Source organism: Strongylocentrotus purpuratus, unplaced genomic scaffold, assembly GCF_000002235.5.
Source record: "Strongylocentrotus purpuratus isolate Spur 01 unplaced genomic scaffold, Spur_5.0 spur5_scaffold_4, whole genome shotgun sequence".
NCBI classification, from domain to species: domain Eukaryota; kingdom Metazoa; phylum Echinodermata; class Echinoidea; order Camarodonta; family Strongylocentrotidae; genus Strongylocentrotus; species Strongylocentrotus purpuratus.
The window spans coordinates 30,801,591-30,827,228 of NW_022145610.1; the positions used below are offsets into that span (position 1 = coordinate 30,801,591).

General features: G+C 38.0%; 1 protein-coding gene across 1 annotated transcript; it reads right to left on the reverse strand.

Moving 5' to 3' along the window:
• Window positions 1-928: 928 nt before the first annotated feature.
• LOC588980 (regulator of G-protein signaling 8) lies at window positions 929-20,935 on the reverse strand. Its single transcript, XM_030997489.1, has 4 exons — window positions 19,760-20,935; window positions 9,752-9,912; window positions 7,729-7,892; window positions 929-5,581 (listed from the first exon to the last, which is right to left on the reverse strand). Exons 1-4 carry the CDS (start codon window positions 19,825-19,827, stop codon window positions 5,399-5,401), a joined length of 576 nt encoding a protein of 191 aa, XP_030853349.1. The 5' UTR covers window positions 19,828-20,935; the 3' UTR covers window positions 929-5,398.
• Between the last annotated feature and the right edge of the window lie 4,703 nt (window positions 20,936-25,638).

Genomic DNA, 25,638 nt, shown 5'->3' on the forward strand with positions numbered 1-25,638 from the left:
TAATCAAATTATGGAAATGCAAGCATTAATTTAAACAAACAGAAGTTTGTTATTCCTGGCTCATTTTTCCTGATTGAGGTGTCGTATGAAATGGCTGAAAATGAACTTTCTAAAAATTTGATTTTCTCTTTGAAATTCAGATACCGCCCGCCAAATGACTTTTTGTTACCATCTCTTCAAATTGTTTTTAATCACTCGTGAAATATGCATCATATGAGTTGCATCACATGAAAGAGGAGGATCTACGCTTTACAGACATGTGTCATTTATTTAATCTAATTGTGATTAAGTTATGGTAAAACATCGATAATTCTCGGTTTCATTTTTTCTGGGACGCACTGTAAATATGACGGTGACCGACATTTTCTCGGGCCACAGTACTCAGCTTTACTTCGTCGAGGACATAGGGTCGGGTCTTGGCACATGGGAGCGACATTTTCATCGGAGATGCTAAGGGGTGGCTTGTCACTCCAAAATTCTCTGACAAGCATTTTTGGCCCGAAATCGTATATTTTTAATCGGGCCTATTTTTATGTATTTCCATTAAGGCAGGGTAAATGAGACCCCAGTTTGTTGAAGAAGTGTTTTAGATGTCACTCTCTCATATCTAGGAAACCTTGTATTCAACACTATAGATGTTATTTAGTATTGTTAGTTATATCATCATCAACAATATTATTTCGGTTCTTTTTCTTCTTCTTCCTATTATCATTATCATTTTTTAAAATTATCTTATTGTACCCTCACTCCCATCTCTCTCTCTCTCTCTCTCTCTCTCTCTCTCTCTCTCTCTATTCCTTTCTACCTGTCTATTTCTCTATAATTATCTCTCTAAGACTTTCTGCCCCCCTCTCTCTCTCTCTCTTACATTCTTCCAACTTTATTACCATTTCAAAGATCCTTGAACAAAATGGAGAAAAGAGAGATGTTTCAATATCAGAAGGTGCTAATATACCTTGTGAGTGGATGAGTTTATTTCAAAGTATCAACACATAATTTCTCATTATGTCTCGTTTTTGTTATTCTTCTCTCTGTTGACTATACACAGACATCACAAAACCGACGAACAAAAAAAGCTTATTGAAATTGTCTTACTGTCATTTCATAATATATTCACAATATAAATCTACACAAATGAAGAAAATAAAGAAACACAAAAGAATGGATAGTTCTGAAGGATGATAATCCCTTTTCTGCATCAAACATATAAATGGTTTCCGATATATTGAGGGGATGTTCAAGCGCAGGTAACAACAGACGCACGCACACACTTTCTTGGCTAGAGTCGAGTTATAAAATGTCGCGGGGGGTATAAAACGGGCTACTGGAATATACTCTTGCCTTTTTGAATAGCCTGGGGATCTAATAATAAACATCAATTGCACACCAATGCATATACTGTCGATCTTTGAGATACAATCATGTTGGTTCTTGCCCAAAATCTCTCTATATCTTTCTGCCTATTCCGAAAATAACACCTAATATGCATAGGGCTCCTTAAATAGCTACAAAACAACAAGTTTGAAGCTGGAGCTCACTTCCTGTTTATCGTAGTTGACTGAAGACTCTGGGTAATCAGGTGTGCACGTTGGGGCACTTAAAGGGCAACGTTATTGGCCAACATCAATGCACCTTTTTCTCCTGCTAATATTGACCTTTGATCTTATGTATGGTGTCTGCAAATACTCAAATGAAATATGGTTACCAAATTATCTGCACTTTTATACATATATGAAGAATTTTCTTTTTCTGTATCAGAGTAATGATTACAATAACTTATCTGTGCTAACCCAAAGTCAATTAAAGAATGCCTGCAATTACATCATAAGGTCCTCCAAATAAAAATTTCAAATGTTCTTTTATATTCTGAATAAAAAAATCCTATGAAAACTGAGTTATTATTAAATATCTTTAGGCATACAGGTGTAGATTTGGCAAAGCTGGTTCTTTAGAACACATGCATTCCTTTCTCAATATTCACATTAGAATGTGATATATGATTCCAAGTTAATTACTCATATAATCATAACAGAATTCTTACAACAGGAATTGTGAGAGCTAATGATTTAAAGTCCTTTGTGTATCTTTGGGATGCAATTTCAAGTCTAGAAATGAAAATAAAGAAGAAATCAACTCCTCTCCTACAATTAACACACATTCATCAGTACGAGGTGTTAGCAATAGATTATATACAAATGTGCATAGTGAATGGTTAAGGTAATATAATATGAGATTTATATATTGTGGTTACCGCTAACCTAAGACAAATCATACCATACTGATAGAAAAACCACAAATCTTCGGCTTCATCTCTGCAAAAATATAACATTATTTTCTACACCTTGTTTTGATGACCTGCTGTATATCACACAAGAAGTATGCTTTCTCTACCGATATAATTATCTTTCTCCTCGACAAAGCAATGATTTGAAATTGTACACGTCTATAGATTGCTAGGTACCGGTAATGACTTCTTTCCTTGCCTACATAAAACCACACACATTCACATAAATGTTCCCCTGATGTATATAAGCTACGTGCCTTTTTTTTCTTGTAGAGTACAGTTCAAATTAATTAAATTTCTAGTATGCAAAACCAATTACCCGGTATCAAATGAAGAATATATGTTTCATTGCTCTTTCAAATCTGATTAAAACTTGAATTACAACTTTTACCAATTATTCACTTCAATGAAAGGATACTAATACACCATATAAAGCAATTTAAATTCTACTTTCAATTGTTAAATAAGACTTACAATTCCACCTAATCACCTTCAGGAATGCACTTCAATTTTCTTGTTATAGTTTAAACACCCTTGAACTATTTCCCATGTCGAAACACAGTTCCTCCTCAATCAATATATTGTTTGATTGCAAAATGACAAAATACGTGTATGCAAACCTTTTGATTCAATTACTTTGTTTACATTCAGTTACCAAATAATACCTGTAACTCTGATCGTTAATATCCAATATCAGGGGTGTTGGTGAATATTTGTCTGAAACAATCATCTTTCTTAGTTTGGAGGAATTGTAATTCAAACAAGTTAGCTTTTGTTTTAGACATGGAACTAAAGGACTCGACATTAAAAACAAATAGAAATGGAATTAACTGGTACATTTGATTTGGCACGCTTGTCATATAGAACAACATGGTGATGCATATATATTCTAATAAGGTATACACTTTTTAGTTATTCAGCATTTTGTTACTAAGAAGTACAATAACATGCATTCAGCTGTTGATCATTTGAATAAACCAATCACCCTGTGTTCAAAGATTGTCATCATCACACAATACACTGTGTACGCATATAATCATTGACAAACTTTATTTTGAGTGACATTTATTCTGTTAATTAAGCAGTTAAACAAGGAAGGGGCTGGTCGTATTCATCTTTTAAATAAGTCTTTCATAAAACATCCACTTAAGTGATGAGATATATGAAACCTGATCACCTTCAGGTATCATTATCATTCAATAATATTTCCAATACACCTACTTAAGTTAAGTGGTGAGATGTACCAGTATAAATCCGTATTAGAATTATAGTTCAGCCCGTAAATGTCATACCCACATTTGTGGTAAAATTCAATGGCAACTGGTAGAATATACATTTCATTTCATTTGACAACTTAAAATCCAATCCATGGAAAAGGAGCTATCTTTCATTGAGTAAATTTTTGTTGGTCCATTAATAACGCTGTCATTATGGTTTTGAATCCCAGAGCCTTTTACTTGTCCTAAATGAGAAGAGATCACATTGTTATCAGTGATACGTAACCAGCCATTATGCTTCTGGGTACATTAGGAACGACTTTAGTTTTGAGAAGTATCCCTACAAATGGATTCATTAGTATCCTGGGCAGCATTTCACGAAACTGTTATAAGTACAAGTTCGCAGACAACTTATAGAATTGCATGTATTGAATTTAACACATGTTTCGAAGGGATGTCGGTGAACTTGTACTTGGTATGGTTTCACGAAACGCTGCCCAGGTTAATTTTTCATAGTTTAAAGGAATGGTAACTGTTCTTCGGAGGGTAAGATGGAGAGGGGAAAGTAAAGAAGGCTGCAGAGGAGGAATGAAGTGAGTGGGGGACATTGAAAGAAGGGATTAAAGGAACAAGTTAAGCGAATTCATTCAGGAGTTTTTTTAACTTCCTGTCATTAAACCTGAACAAGAATACACTTGATCCCAATTAATTTGCAACCTTACAAAGAAAATCCCCTCATTATCTGTGCAAGAGATGGAAAGTGCGCTGCCTATTACGGCTGTCGCTGCATATTTTTAATAGTTTACTTGAAAAACTAGGTCAAAAATAAAACATGAAATATTTACCTATTTTCTACTGTATGGCAGTGATTTATATTTCGTAGAAAAGAAAACAAATTGAAAATAGCTTTTAAATGCTTGTTGTATCATTCTCAAAAGGACACCTTCCTTGAGTTGCACTATTGAAATCATTATAGAGTATTCATTTATCTTGCTTTATACTTAAGTTCCTTCTGCAGAGTTGTAAAGTGAACTGAAATTCCCAGTATTCACAGAAGAGTATCCCTAGCAAACCAACAACATTTTTACCTACAATTCACCTTAAATAAATCACATATTCCCACATAATTCATGATATTTTTTTTAGGCAAACATACAGAGAGCAAATACACTAATAACCATCAATTCTACTGCACATATTTCTCATTACATAGCTTGTATATAAAATAGTCTAGAATACCTTTAAATAACATTGCACTGACGTAACACTCATTCTGGGGCTGGGCGAGTTGATTATTCACTAGCGGGCGGGCCTGGTGATCATGAGCTATTATTGCAGTCTACAGAGGGCAGTATATTACAGTAACGTACGTGGCAAGATTCTGTCGCCCATACCATGGTGCACATGTGAATTATTAGACGTTTCTCATGGTGGGGGAAGGGTGCTGACGTGATCGACATGTGCCAAAATAGCTGGTATCCAAACGGTAGCTAAAAAAAAAAAAAAAATCTAAAAATGTACAAGTCTTCATGATACGCTATCAAAGATTGTCCGACGCTACAGAGAAATCACTAAAAAACAAACAGAATCACTTCCCAGAGTTTTAATTCAGCATGAATCCAAATCTCACTAGAGAAAAGAATCTCCATCTGTAGGAAGCTCCTCCTGACAACAGAGGGCGATCTCTTCCTAACACCTTGCTGATGCAGCTATAAATTGTAACCCTCGATCATGTGCAGAACTCTAGGAGTGTACGACTAAGTGCTTTGGTTCGCTCCACCTTCTCATCACCGCTACAAAGTTAATACACGTCTCTTCGTAGTATATAATACATTAAAAAATGTGTAAAGGTGTAGTTCATATCGAGTCTGCGAATTGGCAACTGCCTGTGCCCTCATCACTTTCCCTTTTTACTGCTTTCTCGTAGCAGCTTCTGATAAATCTCGGACCGTAGAAACCGCGGATACGAGTCCTTCTCCATTAACGCTTCTATCCTCTTTTGGGCTTGGTCGAACGTGTGCTCGTCCGGAGCGCTCAGATTGTCCACGGTTTCCAGCCGCGTCCTGGAATCAAGATTAACCTGTGCACGAAGAAGAGAAGAGAACAAGTTAGTGCCTGCCTTAGAATTGATAAAATCTGAAACTTCAATATTTAAAATTAGACTGGAGTAGATACCTGTATTGAATATATTAACTCTGTTATGCCAGCAAATAATCTACATATATATATATATATATATATACAAGAAATACCATGCATTATTACACATAATCAGATTGAAGCTTCTATCAAAATTATTCCAGTTTCCCCAATGCCCCATCTTGAAAATGGAATGATTCCCCTTTAGAATAAAAAATCTGTTTCCCCTCTACCCCCATTCCGAAAATGGATTGACACCCCCGTTAAATGTTCCTGTGGAACTAAATTTTCCTTTTCTCATCTGCATATCCCATCCTCCAAATGGATTGATGTCCCTGTTCGATGCCCCTTTGTATTTAAAAAAGAATTGATGTAGCCACTCTGCCACACGCAGACACACTTATGACGTCTTCACCCGACATTGCCGAAATCAGCAAACAATCGTTTTCCAGGAAATTAAAACAGTCACACCTGATACACTTGCGCAGGCTTGTCTATATATGCTACATGTCTTGAATAACGAACTCTCTTTATTCATTGCCATGCTGGTACACCGCTGGCAAATATGCACGGCCGACCGGTAGATCAATATTCTTCAGGTTACGCTGTAACCACAATTATTTGCCCTAAAACTACCCTCAGGCCTCCTTTCCAAGGTGGCATTAGGTTCATAGCTTCATAGGATCTACAGAACTGGGTTTAAGGATGGGCAAGCGCAGGGAGAGGTACTTAGGAGGGGGGGGGGGGGGGTGTTCACCTAGAAGTACACGAAGTAACTACTTTTGCAATCTGTATGGTTGTCCCTCTCTCCACAATTTGAGAAACTATCAAGGCTATAAATCAATTGACCACATCAAAATCTGGACCTCTAGGAAGAACAGGGGCATTTAATTAATGACTCTGAATAGAGAAATGAATGTATAGTATTATATGCAGAGAATAAAACCAATCCAAATCAGAACCACTTCTCTATGTAGATCTTTTTTGTTTGTATAGCCAAAAATAACAAAAACAAAAGGATACAGTTAAAGAAAAAATGAATTAACAACTTGATGTTGCAAGACATCACATGTTTATGCCACTCAAAAATTGTGTCATTTTCATCCGAGACGCGGCCAGAGATGCTTGCCTGTGACATTGGCACCAGACCTTTTGAATAGGAAATGCCTTGAGTGATTACATTTCAAATCAATTCGCAAGGCAAATGATTTGAACAATGTTGCACAACACCAACCCCTTCCGCCCTCTCGCCATCACATGCGGGAGCACACACCGCGTCCATTTTAGTCGTTTTCATCGTCTCCGATATATTGATTTACCAGGGTCTTACTCAACGACACGCATCACTTCAACTGAATGGAATTTGTTTTGTAGACGGCACGTTTCCTTCATGGTAGTATGAAGGATGGGCATGGGGCAGATATTGAGCTATGATTGGACCGTTCGGAGACCTGGGAATCAACTGAGGATAGGCTTGTTGAGTTGTGGACAATTTTTATTTTCTTTTCCCCAAATTTGATATTTAAATAAAATTACTTCTGAACAGGTTTTGAACTCTGAAACAGATGAAGGATCTAAAAATTTCTTTACGTCTGCCCCTTACTGATATTCGTTACTGTGATACATTCTCAAACATATATGCGAAGGTTCAAGATTGGCCTGTAAGACTCGATCATCCACAACAGCATTTCCAAAAGTATTATTTTATTATTTCACAAACACTTCCAGTCCAACTCGTTTTAATTTACTCCACCAGGAGTGTTGAGCCATCTTTCATCAGACTCAGAGGCAGGGCCTTGTTTCATTAATTTTCTTATCAATGACAAGTTCAACAGCGTAAACTGATATATGGTTGTGAAAAAGTTTTATGAAATAGGGTTCAGATTCAGAAGACTTCATGAACTGTTCTCATGCACAGCCAAACCAGACTCACTGCACAGCTAAAATTCCTGTATCAAAGCTACGAGGTGCTCTCTTCGGCTAAATCACACTGGCTGCATGGCACAAGTGACTTAATAAACAGAAGGATTTGCACAGATTTGAATAAGATGAATGCGTATAGCCAACTTGTGACTGAGCTAGACTTGCCTCTCGTGGGGCCTGTATCGTGACGTAGTCGTCGTAGATCTTCCTCGCCCTGGAGGAGAGCTTGGAGGATTTGAGTTTCTTGTAGTCCTCGCAGGCCAACCAGAATTCAATGTTTTCATCGCTGAACTCGGTTTGTAGGAACCTTCTGAACGCTTCCAGCCCATCTGAGGAAAGGAGAGATAAAAAGGTGGCAAACATGATGAAAAATAAACATTGAAATCACTGTTCAGAGCCAGAGGGCATTAATTCATATTCTTAAGTAATGTGCCTACAAAATATTACATCATGAATCTCATCATCAGAGTTCCTTTAGTCCCACAAACTTTGAAATTATGCCCCCCCCCCCCGAACGTTCCATTTTATCATCAACTCATCCTCTTACCATTGATCATTTCCTTTCCTTTTTCATGCAACATCCATCTCCTGTTTTTGTCAACCAATGGTTAAGCTATACATCTTCCATCTATCTTTATATTCATCTCATCCTTTTCCTTTCCCTCTTCTTCTCTGCATCTCCCCCCCCCCCCCCCCTCTATCTCCGTCCTCTTTCAAGTAGCTTGGTGAGGATTCTTGCCTCCCAAAGCTTCCTTTCCCGGAGGCCCACTCCATCCGTTACTCGATACATTTCCTCACGTAGGTACATAATGTGCAGCCCCTGGTAAAGAAGGACACACCACCAATGTCAACGATGTACACACTATTCAAGAGTTTCCTTTTTGAATTCAGCCACAGACAATGGCATTGAATTCGATAGTTCCTAATTTCTGATTAAAAATCCATATCTTTGCTTTTTTCTCCTTGAATTCCGCCACTTATAGTAATCTAAATCGGGAGTCTGCGACGGCAACTTTTAAAGTACTCATGTTAGCTCATGGAATTCTACAGAACAATGGACGGATATTTCTGACAATTTATTTGTAGATGCTCAAGATAGCCTCTACGTCTATACAAATCAAAATGTTACTCTGGAATACCTCGATCCATAGAAAGGGAAGGATCTTCATTTACACCACAGTCTGTAATCTGTATGCAATTAAGTACTGCTTGATTGATTCTCTTACAAGTGGTTATACAGGAGGACAACAAACAAATATCTGCATCTCGTCCTCGTGAAGGAACAAAGAGATTCCATTACACCATATCCCTATCATACAGCACAAAAATCCTAATTCCTATTTCATGAGAACATTTAAAAGACTTCTGAACTGATCCTAACATAAACGGAATCAGATGGAGAAACATGATTGAAATCCCAGGTTTTATCCACTTTTCCGCATAAAACCAAAGTAACCAGGGAGACACGAATTCAGAGATCGATCAAAAGTCAAGTCTCATACTGAAAATATTTTATCTCTAGTCGCTTCTCTTGAATCTACCCCGGCCTTTTATTGGTATGCACTTCGACCCACTTATTCTCTGCACACTGCAGAAAAACAACAAGCGCAAGCTAGCCTCTCCAGATGCATATAGAGTCATCTACATATTTGTTGTTTCACCCTTTTCCTGGCACAGATCGAAAGGGAAAGAAGCTAGGGCAATCAGAATTCTTCCAATGATTCCATCTTGAAGTGATTCAGTAGAGACTATGAAATGGATTGATTTGGATGGGGGAACCTAGTTTCCTCTTGCTGGCAAATGGCACTGCAACATTTGGGTTTTATTTAAAGTGTTACCAGTATCCATTAAGCTGATCTTTTGATTGGAGTATTTGAGTAGAGAGGAGGGTCCATTCGAAGGATAAAGATAACTAGAAATAGGAAGAGATAGAGAAAGAAAGAGATAGAAAGAAAGAGAAAGAGAGAGAGAGAGAAGGAAATTAAATCATGATTTCGCAGAGAGTGAACGTCCTTTTTAGCTCAATTTAAAAGTAGCATAGTTTTTGATTGCTTAAACAAAATCAGACTACTTTTACACAAGATCAGAGCCTAAGACAAACACATATCTCAAAATTAAAAAAAAGTTAGAGGTGGGCTCTTTAAAAAAAGAGGGGTATTCCTTAAAAACAAGGGAATGGAATACTTACTCTTATCTCTCAACAAGTTTTCGAATGATTCGCCCCATTTCCGTACGTCCTCCACCTCGAGTAAAGAAATCTTCTCGCAGTTGAATTTGTTTGTGTCTCGCAGTGAGCTGTCTGTATGGCGCCTTCGCAGAAAGCGCATTTTATCCTTCAAATCCCGAGCACTGCACAAACAAGAAAGAAAAGAGAGAAAGAAAATACATGTAAGATATTTCACATCACCAAAATACATATCCTTTCATGCTCTGAGTACTGCACCAAGTATATTTAAAGAAAATAGAAATTCATGATATTCCACAATGCCAAAAGTCATAGCCTTCATATATATCCTAAGTACTATACCAAGAATATAGAGAGAGAAAAGAAAGAAAAGAAAAGAAAAAACAAACATATGGCCTATCTGGAGCCAGGAGGTCGTTAACTCATATTCTTGTACACATGGTGAAAGCCCTTAAGGCTCTGACAGATGATATCTGATATCCTACATTGCCAAAAACCATATACTTCAGTTCTGAAGAACTGAGAAAATAGTAAAATAGAGTGATATGGATACACAAGGCGATATTGTAAATGTCATTTTGTATCAGATTCAAAGAAAAAGTGTTCTATAACATCCTTGACATTACAAGCATGGTATCAAGAATGAAATGAGAGAGAGAGGACATAAGAAGTTGCTTTCACGAGTTTCATTGTTCAAGAGCTAGAAGGGCATTAAGTATGTGTAAAAGCATAGGAGTTAATTCCTTTCTGGCTTTCAACTGACAATATATCATAATTGTAGAATGTTAGAGTGCTTTATGTTTGAAGAAATTGTATCACATTCTTAGAAAGAGCATCTTGTTTGTAATATCCATCAAATTGAAAGCACTGCATCAAGAATAAATTATGGAAAAAAAGAAGAGCAAAAGTGCTGCAGATTGTTTAAAATACTTTTCAGAATACATGATCAATAACAAGAAAAGAACTGAATCTGATATGGCAGGTCTTTCTGTTTGGAAAATGTTTATATTGTATAAGAAATCAGTCGGAAACATGTCTTAATTACATCAATACATGTAGAGCATTTTAGTTTGTATAAAATGCAGCATCCACAATAAGGTTTAAACAAAAATCTTTACATATATTGATGAATCATTCTTTCAAATAACTGTTTTAAAATGTATAATAGAGGAATATACCCAGTATTCCTGCTTCGAATAAGCTTTTAATACTAACCCATCACTTCCCCAGCATAATACAATAAAATATAATGCTGACATTTATTCCTTTCCTAAATTCATTCTACACAAAGACATTTTAACGCATGATCAGAGTAGGGCAATGTGAATCAACTTGTTTTTCTGCCTGTTTACTACTTTTCTTCCCACCCTGAGGACAAGTGCATTTCATCCTGCTCTAGACGGCTCAAAACAACGTCTGCTATTACCAGCAGGAGTCTGAAGTAAGAGCTTATTTTCCACGATTGATGGGGTATATTAGTTGCCAACTTAGGGAGTAATAATCAGACCCGTGCACACGTAAACAAAACAGTTGGATTTATTATTGCAATTTAAGCTGAACTAAGCTTTCCCCACTTGCAACCCCGCCGAGCTGCATTAGCAACGGACGGGAGCAACGCAATTGTGCAAATGCCCGGGAGGAGCGTGCACGTACGATGACGTAAGATGGGTAATATGGCACGACCCCTGCCTCCGATGGCTGCGCCCTGATGAATAGCCATCAAGATTCTGGCGCTGTGTAAAGGTATCTTTTGGGCATGGCTTTGTTTTTCTCTCTAGTCATCTGAAAGGAAGATGCTAAGGGCATTTTCTCACAAAAACTTGGTTGTCATATTTGTTGAATTTGTTTAATAGTAGTCATATTTCAAAATTCTCATCTCAAAGTGGTAAGATTTACATAGGAATCTATAAATGTGTATAACTTTCATATATGGCCTACCTTTTATCCAGCAAATAACAGTTAACAACAAAATTCAACCCATCCCACCCCTCAAAAGAGATTGAAAAAGAGACTTGAACACAGTAATATATCAAAGGTGATTTTTGTCACAGCTATTCGTTTACACAATGTTTATTCAAAATGAAATTTCAAAATCACATCTTTTTGATATCAGAGCAATACATTTTGACTAAAGAGAGTAAACAAAAATGAAATGCAACTCAGACAAATTTTCATGTTACTGGTTATACATGAAATATGATTAAAGAAGTTATGTACCTCTCGATAATCTAAACTGAGGTTGAAGTCTACCACAAAGTCATGCTTCTACACGTGAGATAAAAAGCATGGAATGCCCTCCAATGCCACACAGTTCGTCACTAATTACACCATCGGTAAAATAGAAAAGGCTAGAGTACATCTGATTGAAGACAGAAATTCAAGGGTATTAACTCGAATACATAGAATTTAAGACAGAGTTGACACTCTTCGGGCTCTGGATAGAAGCATCCTTATCTTAAAGATAAAAATTGCTGCAAGAGCATATCCGAAAGCAACTGGATTCGACGGCTCTGATCTTAAATCCAACCGACCTCGTGCTGACCTCCAAGACCAATTGAAGGACACACAAAGGCCGGCGGAAGATATCGCTTCGCAGAAACTCTACCGCGCTCAGCCTCGCGTACGTAACGACACGAGATGCGGCTTTAATAATCAGAAAGGTATCAGGTGATGATTTGATTTTGGTGAGAGCACTTGTTTGTGCATCGCACCAGACATAACAAGTTCTCCCCTTTTTTATTTCATCCTTTCAACTGTCAGGTGTCCCAGATTTATAATGCTAACATTATTATGTTGCATCTTAGTTTCTGGCAAGGTATAGGATGTCATTTTTGTTGAAATTTATGACAGATTCATGAATTGTGAAGGTACTATGACAGGAAATTATAAAAAATGTATTTGCTTAAGTTACTTATTTTGCTCTCTTCCTCTCTCTCTTGCTCTCTGTGATTTCTATCTTTAACATTCTTCACTTCATAAGTATCTCCCCCCCCCCCCCCTCTCTCTCTTTCTCTTCAAGGACTCTGTATGCAAAGAACCATGAAGAAATGTTATCAAACATCTCGAATGCTTTGTGACAAGAATAAAAAAGTGCAGGCGTCACATTCCGGGAGATGATTTTTTTATCTCCCATAAAAAAGAAGCAAAGCTATGTTCTGCACATGATCACAAGTCTGCACGACTAATCGCTGCCTCGATAGTTTAATGCCCCCAAATATATTTACTGTAAGCTCTGTAGTTTTGTCCTGGAAAAAAAAATGTGCATATAATAACTATTTCAGGCAGGTGGGTAGGTAGGTAGGTGGGTAGGTTTTTCCAAATACTAATTTTCACAAATAAGCTTTCGGGTTTTCCACATAGTTTGATGCTCTCAAAACTATGATATGAAAACAAACATATTTACACAATGTGAACATATTTCTCTCAATATTTCTCTCTCCCCATTAACTGTTTGTTCAAGTAAACTTCAAAGTGTATACACTCTATGCCCAAGAGGGAAAAGAAAATACACAAAATCAATAGAAAATACATCACACTCATATCAATCAAATTTAAATTGCAAAGAAGGATGAAATCACAATTTCTTTGGCATTTATCCAATTGTCTCCTCTAGTATGGTTCATGACTGTGGTACTACCACATACTGCCCGCAAGAAAGCTGTAACAGCTATGTGTTTTTAATGGCAGTTGTGACCTTCTTGCAAACAGCCAATGAATAATGGATGCATGCACGCCATGATAGTGAAATAGATTGAGGCCTCGTCTTTAAAAATATTCAGAGTATCATACAAGACCATTCATACCAATCTATTCAAGTTATATGTATACTAATCGAATAAAGAGATTTTAATGACCCTGGAACAAGCAGCAGACTTGCCCAACATAGCAACAAGTACAAGGTGAATTCTATTCACAGAGATATACTTGGGTTAAATATGACGTTCATAACATACATCTTTTAACTGGTGCACTACAAAACTGTATGTTTGGGAAAAGATTGAGACTTTTTAAAATAAGCCTTGCCAAAATTGCTCTCTCTCAAACTGTCAATTCAAACAAAACAAGTAGCTTCAAATAACACCATGATCTAAAATTCAATGGCGCAACAGTCCATTTCAAAGAGGAGAAAAGGTTTTAATCAGAATATCAATAGAAAATATGAAAAATAGCTTATTACCAGTCCGTACTCTGCACGAATGGCAGCCATTGAGAATGGATGACGCGATGTTCAGTTTGTTGGCAAATTCTTTCAAAAAAACAAGATGCTCCTTTGATAAAAACTTGCCCAAAGAGACACAGTACTCCTACGTGGAACCTGAGAAGAAACGCCCGCCATGCACGAAACTTCCCTCCAACGCCTCTCTCAAACTAGATCATCAGTGAATGGAGATGATTTATCTCGGCAGTAAATCTACTCCGTCAAAGACAAATCATAGATTTCCAGACCACACGAACCTTTGTGGATTTGCCCCGAATCCTCTAAAACCCTTTCAAAAAATTAATGTTTTTCTTTCTACCTCGCTCTTCCATCTCCTCTTCTCTTTTCTTTTTAATTTAGCACTCAGTCATTTTCTACGCCTTCAGAATCTTTTTTCTTCTTTCTGTGCACTTGCCACTGGCAACATTGTGGAGCTAAATTGCCCTCTCGACACCAGTTCATTACATATCTTTTGCAGTTGATGAAGACGGAGGAAGTATTAGCATCTCAAATTAGAATGCGGAGAGAAGGAATCTTTAAAGCGAAGGTGGGAATACTTGGAAATTTAATGGGTGCTCACAATAATTACGCAGGAATGTGTCAAAAGTGATGGTTATCGCTGCACATCATGCGATCATCCTCACTTGCGCCAAACCCATTTCCCCTTTTGCAAATAACTTTTCTTAGAATATTTTTAACGAGGAGTCCCATAGCATCTCAAACATCTAGAGACAGCAACAACCGTCTATATAGGATGGCGACAGAGAAGTCATTTGGGTAAATATTATTCATAAATAAGAATTAAAGACAAAATCCCCTCATATCCAATGACTGATCGCGTCGGCGTGAATCATGAAGCAAGGATTATTGATTTTCTGATCATTGCAATGCAAAATTGGGACGAGGGCAAATTGGCAGCCTCAATCCATTTAACCTTTAGTGAGCGGCAAGCGTGCAAATTGGCACGCACCCACGAGACCCGGGGACGAAGAGTGCCTTTTAACCTATAGTGCATCGACTCCCGTAAGCCTTGTACAAAGAGCATGGAACTGATTTGGAGAAAAGTAGAAGAATTTCTTAGTAAAGATGGAAAGAGAAAGAGAAAAGAAGAAAAAGAATATATAGGTTACATGAACTAAAAACAAGACTAAAAAATTAAAAATAAGAGTATACAAATACAAGTGCACAGGCTTCACAGATATTTTTACCAAATGGTAGCCTGGCAGCGCCGGGGTAATATTGGAGCGCCTTGAGCATCTCGCGTGGTGGATATCTGCACTATGAAAATATCTAATATCATTCTTATTATTACAGTCATTCCAATAAAAATTGATGAATTCAGTTGAAGATTGTTCCAACCTATCATGCATCTACAAGTATATAGAAAATCCATAAATGGTCAAAGGGTCAAAGGTCGGTCATGGCTAGAAATTTACTTCAACTGCTGCACTTGCAAAATATGAAATATATATGTCTGACGCATTAACAAAAAAATTGTCCAATACTACAAATTTAGTTAGCGGCACTTGAAGCTATCAGACAAACCTCTCATGGCCTACAAGGAGAGGATGATATCTGTATCGTCGAACGAAACCTAAACTGCGAATGAGGAACGGGGGGACATCGAACACGGGTTAGGAGAACACTAAGGTGATTTGGAACCCTCCCAGCGAGGAACCGTATAGCAGGGCTGTGAGAGTATATGGGTTAATCTAATAATAGTCATATAGGAGTCTAGATTACCTTTCCAAAGGGAATGGACTTGTACTGTTAGCATCAGGTTTCAGAAGATGTGCAGAGAGCGACATATGTCATGGATATAGGGTGTATGAATAGGGGGGAGAGAAAGAAAAAGAGAGAGAAAGAAAGAGAGAGAGAGAAAGATGCACATATATAGGTAAAACTGACAAGACAGAGACTGAGAGGGACAGAAATAGGGGGGGGAGGTGAGAGAGCTACATGCAGAGCTGGGTAAAGTTATATTAAAAGGAAAACCAAATAGAGAATATTAAAAAAATGAGAAAATGAGAAACATGAAGATACCTTATATTTTTTCACTGGTACTAGTTTATTTTTGAGGGACTTATATATGACATACCAATAATTCACAAGGGGGGGGGGCGGCATTTTTTTGGAGACGTCCTCCTTTAAGTGTTTAAGTGGAGGCAGCTGGCAAACCACAAGTGCCCTCTTTGCTCAGTGGCGACATCGCACGCAGGCAGGGCTCACGCTCACGTACAAACCCAACATGAGATGCATGCTGGTGAAATGACTCCGTCTCACAGACGATGGAAATGATTAGCTAATTAGTCCTCTGATTTGCCCTCGTTTTAAAACGAGGCTGTGTATAATGAAGCAGGTTATATACCTACTGTTCTTTCCAAGATACAAGGCCAGCATATGGCTGATGCTAGGAAAGGTAAATCTCAGGAAAAACATCCAACATGTTTCTAACGTTTCAACAAGCACCATCTAAAAATCGTGAATCTAATGTATTTAAGACAAAAACAGGCTATGATTTGTAGAGATGGTCATAGAACACTGATTACTCACAATGGAAAATGAAAAAGAAAACTGTCACAAAACCTCTTCAAATTGAACTTTCAAGACAAGCTTGTAAAATAGTAGTGTTGAGTGGACGAACTCGTATCAACTTCTCTTCCTGTAACATAAATAGAGATTCTGAAGAAAAGCTTACACCTAATATCATATTTTCCCCCTTGTCTGACATATAATTATGTATTTAAAAGATTACTGTTATTCAAATTCCAACATGGCACACAAGACTACATCACAATTTCTTTATGTTACAGATTTTATCAACTACTTGTGTTTACGTAGCCTTCAACAATTCTTGAGGGAAACAATTTTTTTCCCTCCATTAGTTAAAAGTGCTTACTATAAAAAAGAAAGAAAATGTATTTATTTGTTAGAAGACAACCCCCACATTTAAGAGAGCAAAACACTATCCTCTTGCAATTTCTGTTCAAATGTTGAAGGCTGTGGGAAAGAGACGACTGTAAACACTAATTTCCTCAGCAAATCAATGTCAAACACGGCTTGTGTGGATTCTGTGGATTCTTTGCATTCAGCATTGTCTATCCTTTTCTGTCCCTCTCTCCTTCTCTTCATCCTAGTCTATTACTATCTCTATCTCAATTCCAATTTCAGCCATCTCCTTTCCCTTCAATGCCACTTGGCCACCTTCTCTCTATCTCTTTCTCTCTCTCTTCTTCCCTTTTCTCTATACCCTGTCTGCCTCTTCCTGGGATAAGTAAAGGAGCCTTTTACTTCAACGAGGACAGGAAATTGAATAAGGTCATCCAGGAATTTACACAGAGCCTGTGGAAAGCCCTTCCTTTCAACCCATGTTTCTGTCAATACACGTGAGTCTCGGACAATATCAAAAATGACGTTCAGACACAGACAAGCAAATGTTAAGTATTTCAAAACAAACTTAATTCATTTCACATGAAATGTCCCTGATGCCACCCACAAAAAAGACCCAAAATAGTAATTGGCCTCGGTCTCATGTTGACAGACACACAAAGTAAACAAGTGCACGATGGGCATAATATGTAAGACCTACAACTCTGAAAAGAATTCGATTAAAGGACAGTGCAGCTTGGATGAATTTCATTCTGCTATGTAAGGCTCACCTTAGACAAGCTTCTCATAACATTAATAAACAATTGCCTGGGGCATTGTAACTACTGCTGATAATTTTTTTTTGTGTGTGTGTGTGTCACAGAATTTGCAAATTTGTTACCCCCCCCCCCCTCCCCCACCCTGAAGAATCCTGGATCTGCTGCTGCGTACACAAACATTCATAAATGCACATGTAAAACCTCCATTCATATTCGAAGGACATGTCTACTTTAAGGAGACAATGCATCAATGTAGAGTGGTTATCTACAGTAGATATCAACATACTGATCAAAAGTGGAATGCATGTCCAAATCATGATGGCGTCACTCAATGAGCATGGCACAATGATATTTGGTTTAATGTATTTCTAGGAGCCAACCTGCTTTGACTGGGTGTGTCTCTTCATATCACCCCTAATAAGAGGGTAGAATATCTTACTGTCCAATCTGCTCGAGTGACCACCTATCTAGAAAGACAACATTTTTTGCTTTCCATATTGAGACCTGCATATGAGGAGCTTTAACCCAATGTATTCTTGGGCCCCATAATAGCCTAGATCGGTTGTCTGCTCCTATATAGTCATGAGAAAGTGAGTAATATATGTCATGCTGTCAAACCTGCATTATATAAGAGACCACCTGTAAATGAAGAAATTTAAAAAAGCCCAGCGGTACTGTAAGTCAAACTATCTACAAAGTTTACATTTCTAATTTTCCCTCAAAGTTTTTCACATGGAAACTAGATTTTTGAGACTTTTTTTTATAAATTCCACATCTAGAACATGAAATCTCCTTGATAATAGAACATATGAATAATTTGAATCAACACTTATATGCCTTTAAAAATAACTTATACAAAATATTTTCATAGATGCTAATGGCTTTTCGTGATTGTTAAGTCCACCTTAGAATCTTTGTGCAACACCCCCACCCCCCCCCCCCCCCCTCCAGGAGTATCACAACATTTCCTATTTCTTTTGGATGAGCTCAGTTCTATCCGAATTTATGACAAGAATGTTTGTGGACATGAGAAAACAAACAATGTTCCTCAAATTTCCTGAACAAGAATGAAGCGTCTCCTTCAATATTTCCCACCTCAGTGGATCCTAAAATGTCAATATTTGGTAACCCAGTATTTTTTGCATCAATCCCTGAATTTTCCATAACAAAGGGACATTAAGATAAAGTACAGAACAGCCCCCCCCCCCCCTTTCCCTTCTTTCATAATATCATCAAATATCTCAAACAAGATACCTGGGGAAATCAATTTAAAACAAATCAAGTATAACTGCAATTTTGTTAACTTTTCTTAGACCATTTTAAAAAGCTTTAAAAAAGAGAAATAACTATTGTAACAAGAACCTATGAAACTAAGCTTGCTTCTAGGTCATTGTGAATAAGTTTGTGAAGCAGAAAAATATACTTAGACTTGAAATAATTATCATGTTACATGATACAGAAATGTTTTGTTCACTTTTGAAGAAATAATAGCAAAGAAGCAGAAAAATGCTTACTGCTCTCTCCTACATTATCAGATTGTCAATTCCAAGGAAAATCTTCCGGCTAAATTGAATCTTGGCTTTACCATCAGCGCAAAGAACAACAAACCAGTTCAGTCAACCCCTTTCTACGTTTGAGTCTAGAATCGAGTTATTATCGATCGTAAGCAACAAATGTGAAAAATAGAACATTGATTTCCTTGTGTTTCTGGAAATACAAACCTTTCTAAAACAAAATAGAAAATGTAATAGAAAGCAACACAGCTGCTGACCCTTTTAAAAAATGTGGAAAAATCCTGATTTGCTTTTAATAGAAAAGTAGGCCAAATTTTGTGAATCTATTTGATTCCACCCTATTTTCTCTCTTTTGGGGGCCTTAAGCTGCTATTAACTAAAGAAATATTGTTTAACTTGATGTTCAATGAATCGATGCTCTTTTATTTCTAATCAGGCAAGACTTGTGTTGTAGAGGTTACTTAGAGATCAACACTGGATTTGGTTCCTTTCTTTGGTTATTTTAATCTATATATTTCTGGAATAAGCTACTCTTCTGTCTTCATAGTAAGATTTTCCCACTTTCTTCCTCATCGCAAGTTTTATGAAATAATTAACAATGATTATTCTAAATGGATAACCCACCAGAAATATGTTATAACAGTGTACTTACGGAGTGCCTTCCTTTGTGAATGTCTCTGATCTCTTTATCTCCATGGCATTGACTAATTTTGACGACATCGTCGATGCAAAACAGCACAAAATAGTTCTGATTCGAAAAAATGTCTCTTAAAAAAAAACAAGTGGCATGCACTTTTGTTTATGCCTTCCAGTTCATAGATCCCTGTCCATTTCTCACTTTGTCTGTTCCATCACAAAACAATATGACACCTGCAAGTTTCAAAGTTGTTGTCTAACAGACATCGGTCAGAATCGCCAGTTTCAATGATGCATTCAGGGGATGCTTCCAGACTTGAGAAATATTCAGAACTCTTGTTTATCTTGACAATGTATGCAAGTGTCCAGACGAAGCAGAGATGAATGTTGTGATGCTGAAAAGTCAAAGATGACAGGATCACACTTAAATAGAGTTGATTTCAAAATGTGAACTAAACTGAAGATAGCTTTCTAAAAATTCTCTAGGTGGCGATGATTCGATGAAGCAGAGATGAATACTACGATGCCGAAAAGTCAAAGATGACAGGATCACACTTAAATAGAGTTGATTTAAAAATGTGAAACTGAACTGAAGAAAGCTTTCTAAAAATTCTCTAGGTGGCGATGATCGGATGAGAGCGAGGTCTGATGAGCTCTCTAGTCCCAGCTGGTGCCTGATTGCTGCACACAAGTCGCTCACAGCGCATCGACGGACAGACAGTGATGACGTGAACTAGACGTTGAAACGACGGCTGATTAATTTTCAAGTAAACAGGGTATTTTGGCTACTCCTAAAATCATAAATCAAAGGAAATAATCCTTGTTCCACTGCCTCTTTACAGGGTGCTTGAATTGGGATATTCACCTCAGAAGAGAATGATGATATGGGATGGTATGAGAGCATTAGCTCATGCAAGGCACAATGTTATGAAAAATCAGCTTAGAAAAGTTGGGGTGAGTTGATTACAAGCCTATCAAGATGTGACATCTGCAGCCAGTAAGCAATTAGCGAGACCTCTACAACAACTTCAAGAATCAAGAAGGTATTATTGATCGAGGACGCTAATTCTCGTCCGTTTGCACTGATCCCAAAGATTTCTGACCGAATAAATGCTCAATTATCTTTAGTTGTCTCTTTCTGTTGAGAGAGGAAAAAAGATATGTGGCATCTGCCACCTGCCCCCAACTTTACGGTTGTTTATGGAAGAAGACTGGCGCTCCCGCTAGTTTCCTCCGCAATGCTCTCTCTCTCTCTCTCTTTCTCTCCCTCTCCGTTGAACTGCCACCTCACAAGGAGAGAAAGTTTGGTAGGTCATACATGCGAAGAGACGTCCTGAATACTAATGAGGTTAGAATCAAGTGTTTTTTTGTTTGTAAAGTGGAGAAAGTGACGGCATGAGGCAGGAGGGTTTACGGAATCGTCCTCAGGTGGGGGAGAGTTCAAGCGATTCCTACATACATGAATTCATATCATTCGCACGTCACCGACGGTGTAAGGAAATTCAGCAAACTGCCCAGCAGCTCTCTGGATACCCAAGATTAAACATTACTCCTTGAGAAGAATCCCTCTAATATCAAATTATCTCCTCCAGAATGCGGAAAAAACTGCCGCTTCAAATATCAGCTCAAACCAAACCGTATTTCAATACCTGCAGTTAAAGCTAGGCCTATTCCTTCATGCGTGGGATGGAGGAATAAGAACAAGAAGATATCTGACCACTCCAAGTCATTACGTCAACTACTGGGTTGAGCGTGCTTATTACTAATCCAGAAAAGGGCACGATTGTGGTCTAGAAGTCTGCAAAAACAAGCTGATTTTTAAGCTTAGACCCAAAACAGATGGTGCAGATATAAAGACGCCAGGGGCCCACCATATGCCTGCGATGTGAAGTAATCCAGCACTTTTTGTTGTTCATTCTTTCCTAAAAAACATCCCCCGGCAATATGTTCTGGATACAGGTGAACCGTAAGGTTTGTTGAACTTGCAACAAAACAACAATATCAAAATGTCTTTCCCTGACGAATGTTAAAGTTCACTGTGTTAGTTGAACTATACTCAACAGCCTTCTCTGCAATCATCAAGCGGAAGATGACGTGAACTATTCACCAAAAATGATTTACCATCAAATCTTCAAAAAAGTCTGATGTGATTCAGGGGAGGGGGGTGGGGGGGGGGTGGAATGAGAGTGCAGTGAAATGCTATCGATGGTTAACTTGCCGAGGCTTCTTGATGCGATACTGAGGAACACATGCAAAAAATTACCTCTAGAAATCTAAAACTTTCAGCTATATAAAAGTCCTAGAAGAACCTGGATGAAAAACCTTGTGCTAGGAAGCTCTCAACGTCGTTGTCCTCCCCAATCTCAAAAACCCATCTGAGGTTCCTATATTACTAACCCCTCTTTTCCCTGTCCCCCAAGACAACTAATAAACGATGAATGGCAAGGGCAAGGAGACAATCCAGAAGAGTCCGTTTAAATTTTCGGCGGCACAATCGCCCGCTTACGCAAGTGTCATCTAATAGGTGTGACTATACATAAACTGCCGTCTCCGACTTCACTCATCGATGCAGCGTGCAAAGACGGGATAAAGAACTGGGACAGCAGAACGAGCTGTGTACTTGCTCCTCTTGTTTCTCAAGATTTCAATGGCTCACAGTCTTACGTTTCCCCATCAAATATTGGATTCCGATAGGGTGGGCAGATAGAGCGGAATCCCTCTCTGATAATTCCATTATGAATTCTACCCCCTCCCTTCCAATCTAATTCTTATCTCTCCTCTTGAAGTTTAATATGATCATAGGCTTATCGATAAGATCAGAAACTCTTCCCCGTGAATGCCAATTTGATGCCAACTTAATGTTGTAGAGCTCGTTTCTTGAGCATGAGTGCCCGACTTTGCCACAGGCTGATACAGTAATATTCTCATTTCTAGTTAGCTCTCACCATCCATGCAATCAACTTCTTACAAACAGAGATAGGCGTAAAATACAAATCCCGATCGCAATCATTATAATCCTCCCAGCAAATTGATTGCAGTACTAAGGGAGTCAGTAATATTTAAAGACAAGATCATAACTTGAAGGTTATCTATTACTAGGGGATGTATATGGAAGGAGCAAAGCTTAAAGAAATACAGCAAAAGACAACAAATAAACTACAAATTGAGGTAGAAAAGGGCAAACAGTGACTAGAAAAGTGCTGTAACAAAGAGTATCATCACAAAAGCAACACTACTCATATCATTGTGACACATCGAGAGCTATCTGATTATATAAAGCTTTATGTGACACTTTTTTAACAAGTTTGTGTTTCTCTCAATAAATCTGGATGACTGCTCCATGCTTTATCTCATCAAAGAGTGGGGTTAATTAGGGTTGTAATTGAGAAGTAGAGAAGGTTTTAGTTATAGGGTTAGGATGGGTATTGTATTTGGTCCATGGTCCCATAACCAGTAGAAAACAAAGATATTGAATGTCAGAAATTAAAGATTTTTCTTTTAAAAATCTCACCATCCTTTCAGAAGAGTTGCTACAAATTTACAATCCTCTCCCTGATTTTATCGCAGGCGTTTTTCTTATTCAGAATTTAAATGAGTTGAAAAGAAATCCATCATTTTTTTATTTTGAACAGAAGATTACTACCACGCCATCTTGACTGTCTAAGCTGAACATTTCTTGTCTAGATTTTAAGATAAAGGTATCAAAAAATTCTAAGATGTTTGTTATAAGTGGAAAGATGGAGCATGATACAGAGAGAAAGAGAGGGAGAGGGAGAGAGAAAGAGAAGGAGAGAAAGAGAAGGAGAGAGAGAGGGAGAGAAGGTGTAACAGGGGGAGAGAAAAAGGGGAAAGAAAGAAGCTGAGAGGGAGAGAGGGATGGGGAGGAAGAATGATGGAAAGAACATACAGAAAGAGGAAAGATATAAGAGAGAGAGAGAGAGAGAGAAAAGGGGGAGGGAGAGAGAGAGAGAGAGAGAGAGAGAGAGGGGGGGGGGGGTGAACAGGATGTGCAAAGACAGACTAATGGAGAAAATAGAAAAACTAGAAATATAAATATAGTCACAAATGTCTTTAAGCAAGTTTGAATAAACAAAAGTGTCCATTACATCTATACAGCAGGTACCTAGCTAGATACATGCGCATGGCAAATATAAAACTATAGCACTACATTGGAAAAGATAACACACAAATGATTTATGTTGGCAAACAGGCAAGAATTATATCATATTAAAACATATAAATTTAGGCCGAAGATACTGAATATCTTGTATATCTGTACAACCAGGAGATTCTATTATTCTTATATTCTTGGCAAAATGTATTACAGAGGAGAAAATACATTTTTTTTAATGAAAGTACCGGTAAAAAAGTTAGAGATTTTATCTACCCTACCTTGGCAGTCCAAAATGCATATCCAGTAGAAAAATCATCGGGCTAGAGCTGAATAAAAGGCACAGGTATTGAAGGCAAAATCAAATGGCGATGTTATCACACCAAAAGTCTGAGATGGAGTGCTTCTTTCTCCCCGAAGTTGTCTCTTCATTAAAAAATATCACTTATATCAGATAGGCTGTTGTGTCATACCCTCGATAAGAATGGAAAAAGACGAAAACATATTTATCATCTATCACCTGTTGATGAATTTTTTACTCCTTGTTCTGCGTATTGAGTGTCTGGCATTAAGAACTTGCCATATCAGGTGACTTGTTTTTGTGAGAAATGTGTTTTCCAATGAGACGAGTTGATAGTCAGAGTAATGAAGAAGCAATCGGCAACAAGTTAGGAGAGACGGTCTCGCCGGCTTCTCTCTATTCACCACTCTCTGTCTCGCTCTCCCTCTCTCCGAGCGTATGCACGAGTTAATTTGAATAAACTGACGATGTCATCATCAGAATTCGGAGCGAAAAGAATGAGTGGAGGCTTCAAGGCTTCGAGATTCTCACTCTCTCTCTCCCTCTCTCTTTTGTATTCTGACAAATGAGTTTTGGGTTAGGTTTCCCACGGTAACGACAAAGACTGACGTAGGTCTAGCAGTTGTATTTTGTTTGGCACGACTAGTTGCTAGCAAAAGGGGTGAAAGATGCGTTTCCAAGTATGGTTAACGTCAGTGACCAAAGCTGAATACATTGGCATTGTCGCTCCAGTCGCAGGTGGCAATGGTTTCCGAAAACATGCACGTGGCGTGATAATATGGATGGATGGGAACGCGACGTTCAATCAAAAGCGGAAGGACTATGAATGTACCATTTACTCCAAAGTGCTTGGTTCGGTCTGAGAGTCATTTAAAGTTGCTAGGGGATTTTATAGATGTGTGTTCCCGTTTCCTACCAGACTATAGCCATAAGCTTTCATGCCGGTTACCAACAGGACTAATGTCCTGACATGACATCATCTTCTATCAATGTACAACCCGGAGAAAAAAAATCCCTTGTGGTGAAATGAATCGTCGTTTCAGGGTAAACGGAACGCGATGAGCTCACATAGTGAATGAGAAAGACAGCGGGAGGGAGAGAGGGAGAGAGAGAGAGAGAGAGAGAGAAGGGGAGAGATGAAGAAGACAGTGAGTGAGTGGGTTAGAGCATCTGTGTGTGTGAGTGTGTATGAACTCTGTGTGGCAGGCGCACACAGTCCCACAGCAGATGGCTTGTGTATTGCTCTATAGTTATTAAGTATGCACAGAAGGGTACATAAAACCCCACAAGCAATTTAGGCATGTGGATCCTCCTAGCCTAATATTTCTTTTTGGAAAAACCCACTCTTGATTGGATCACTAAAGGTAATTTTAATATGACTAATTCATACTTTCATAGAAAATCTTAAATAAAGGTAACTGTTTGCCTGGAATGGTGAAATATGATACACCGATGTGCACACGCATAAAATGTATTTTGTTCC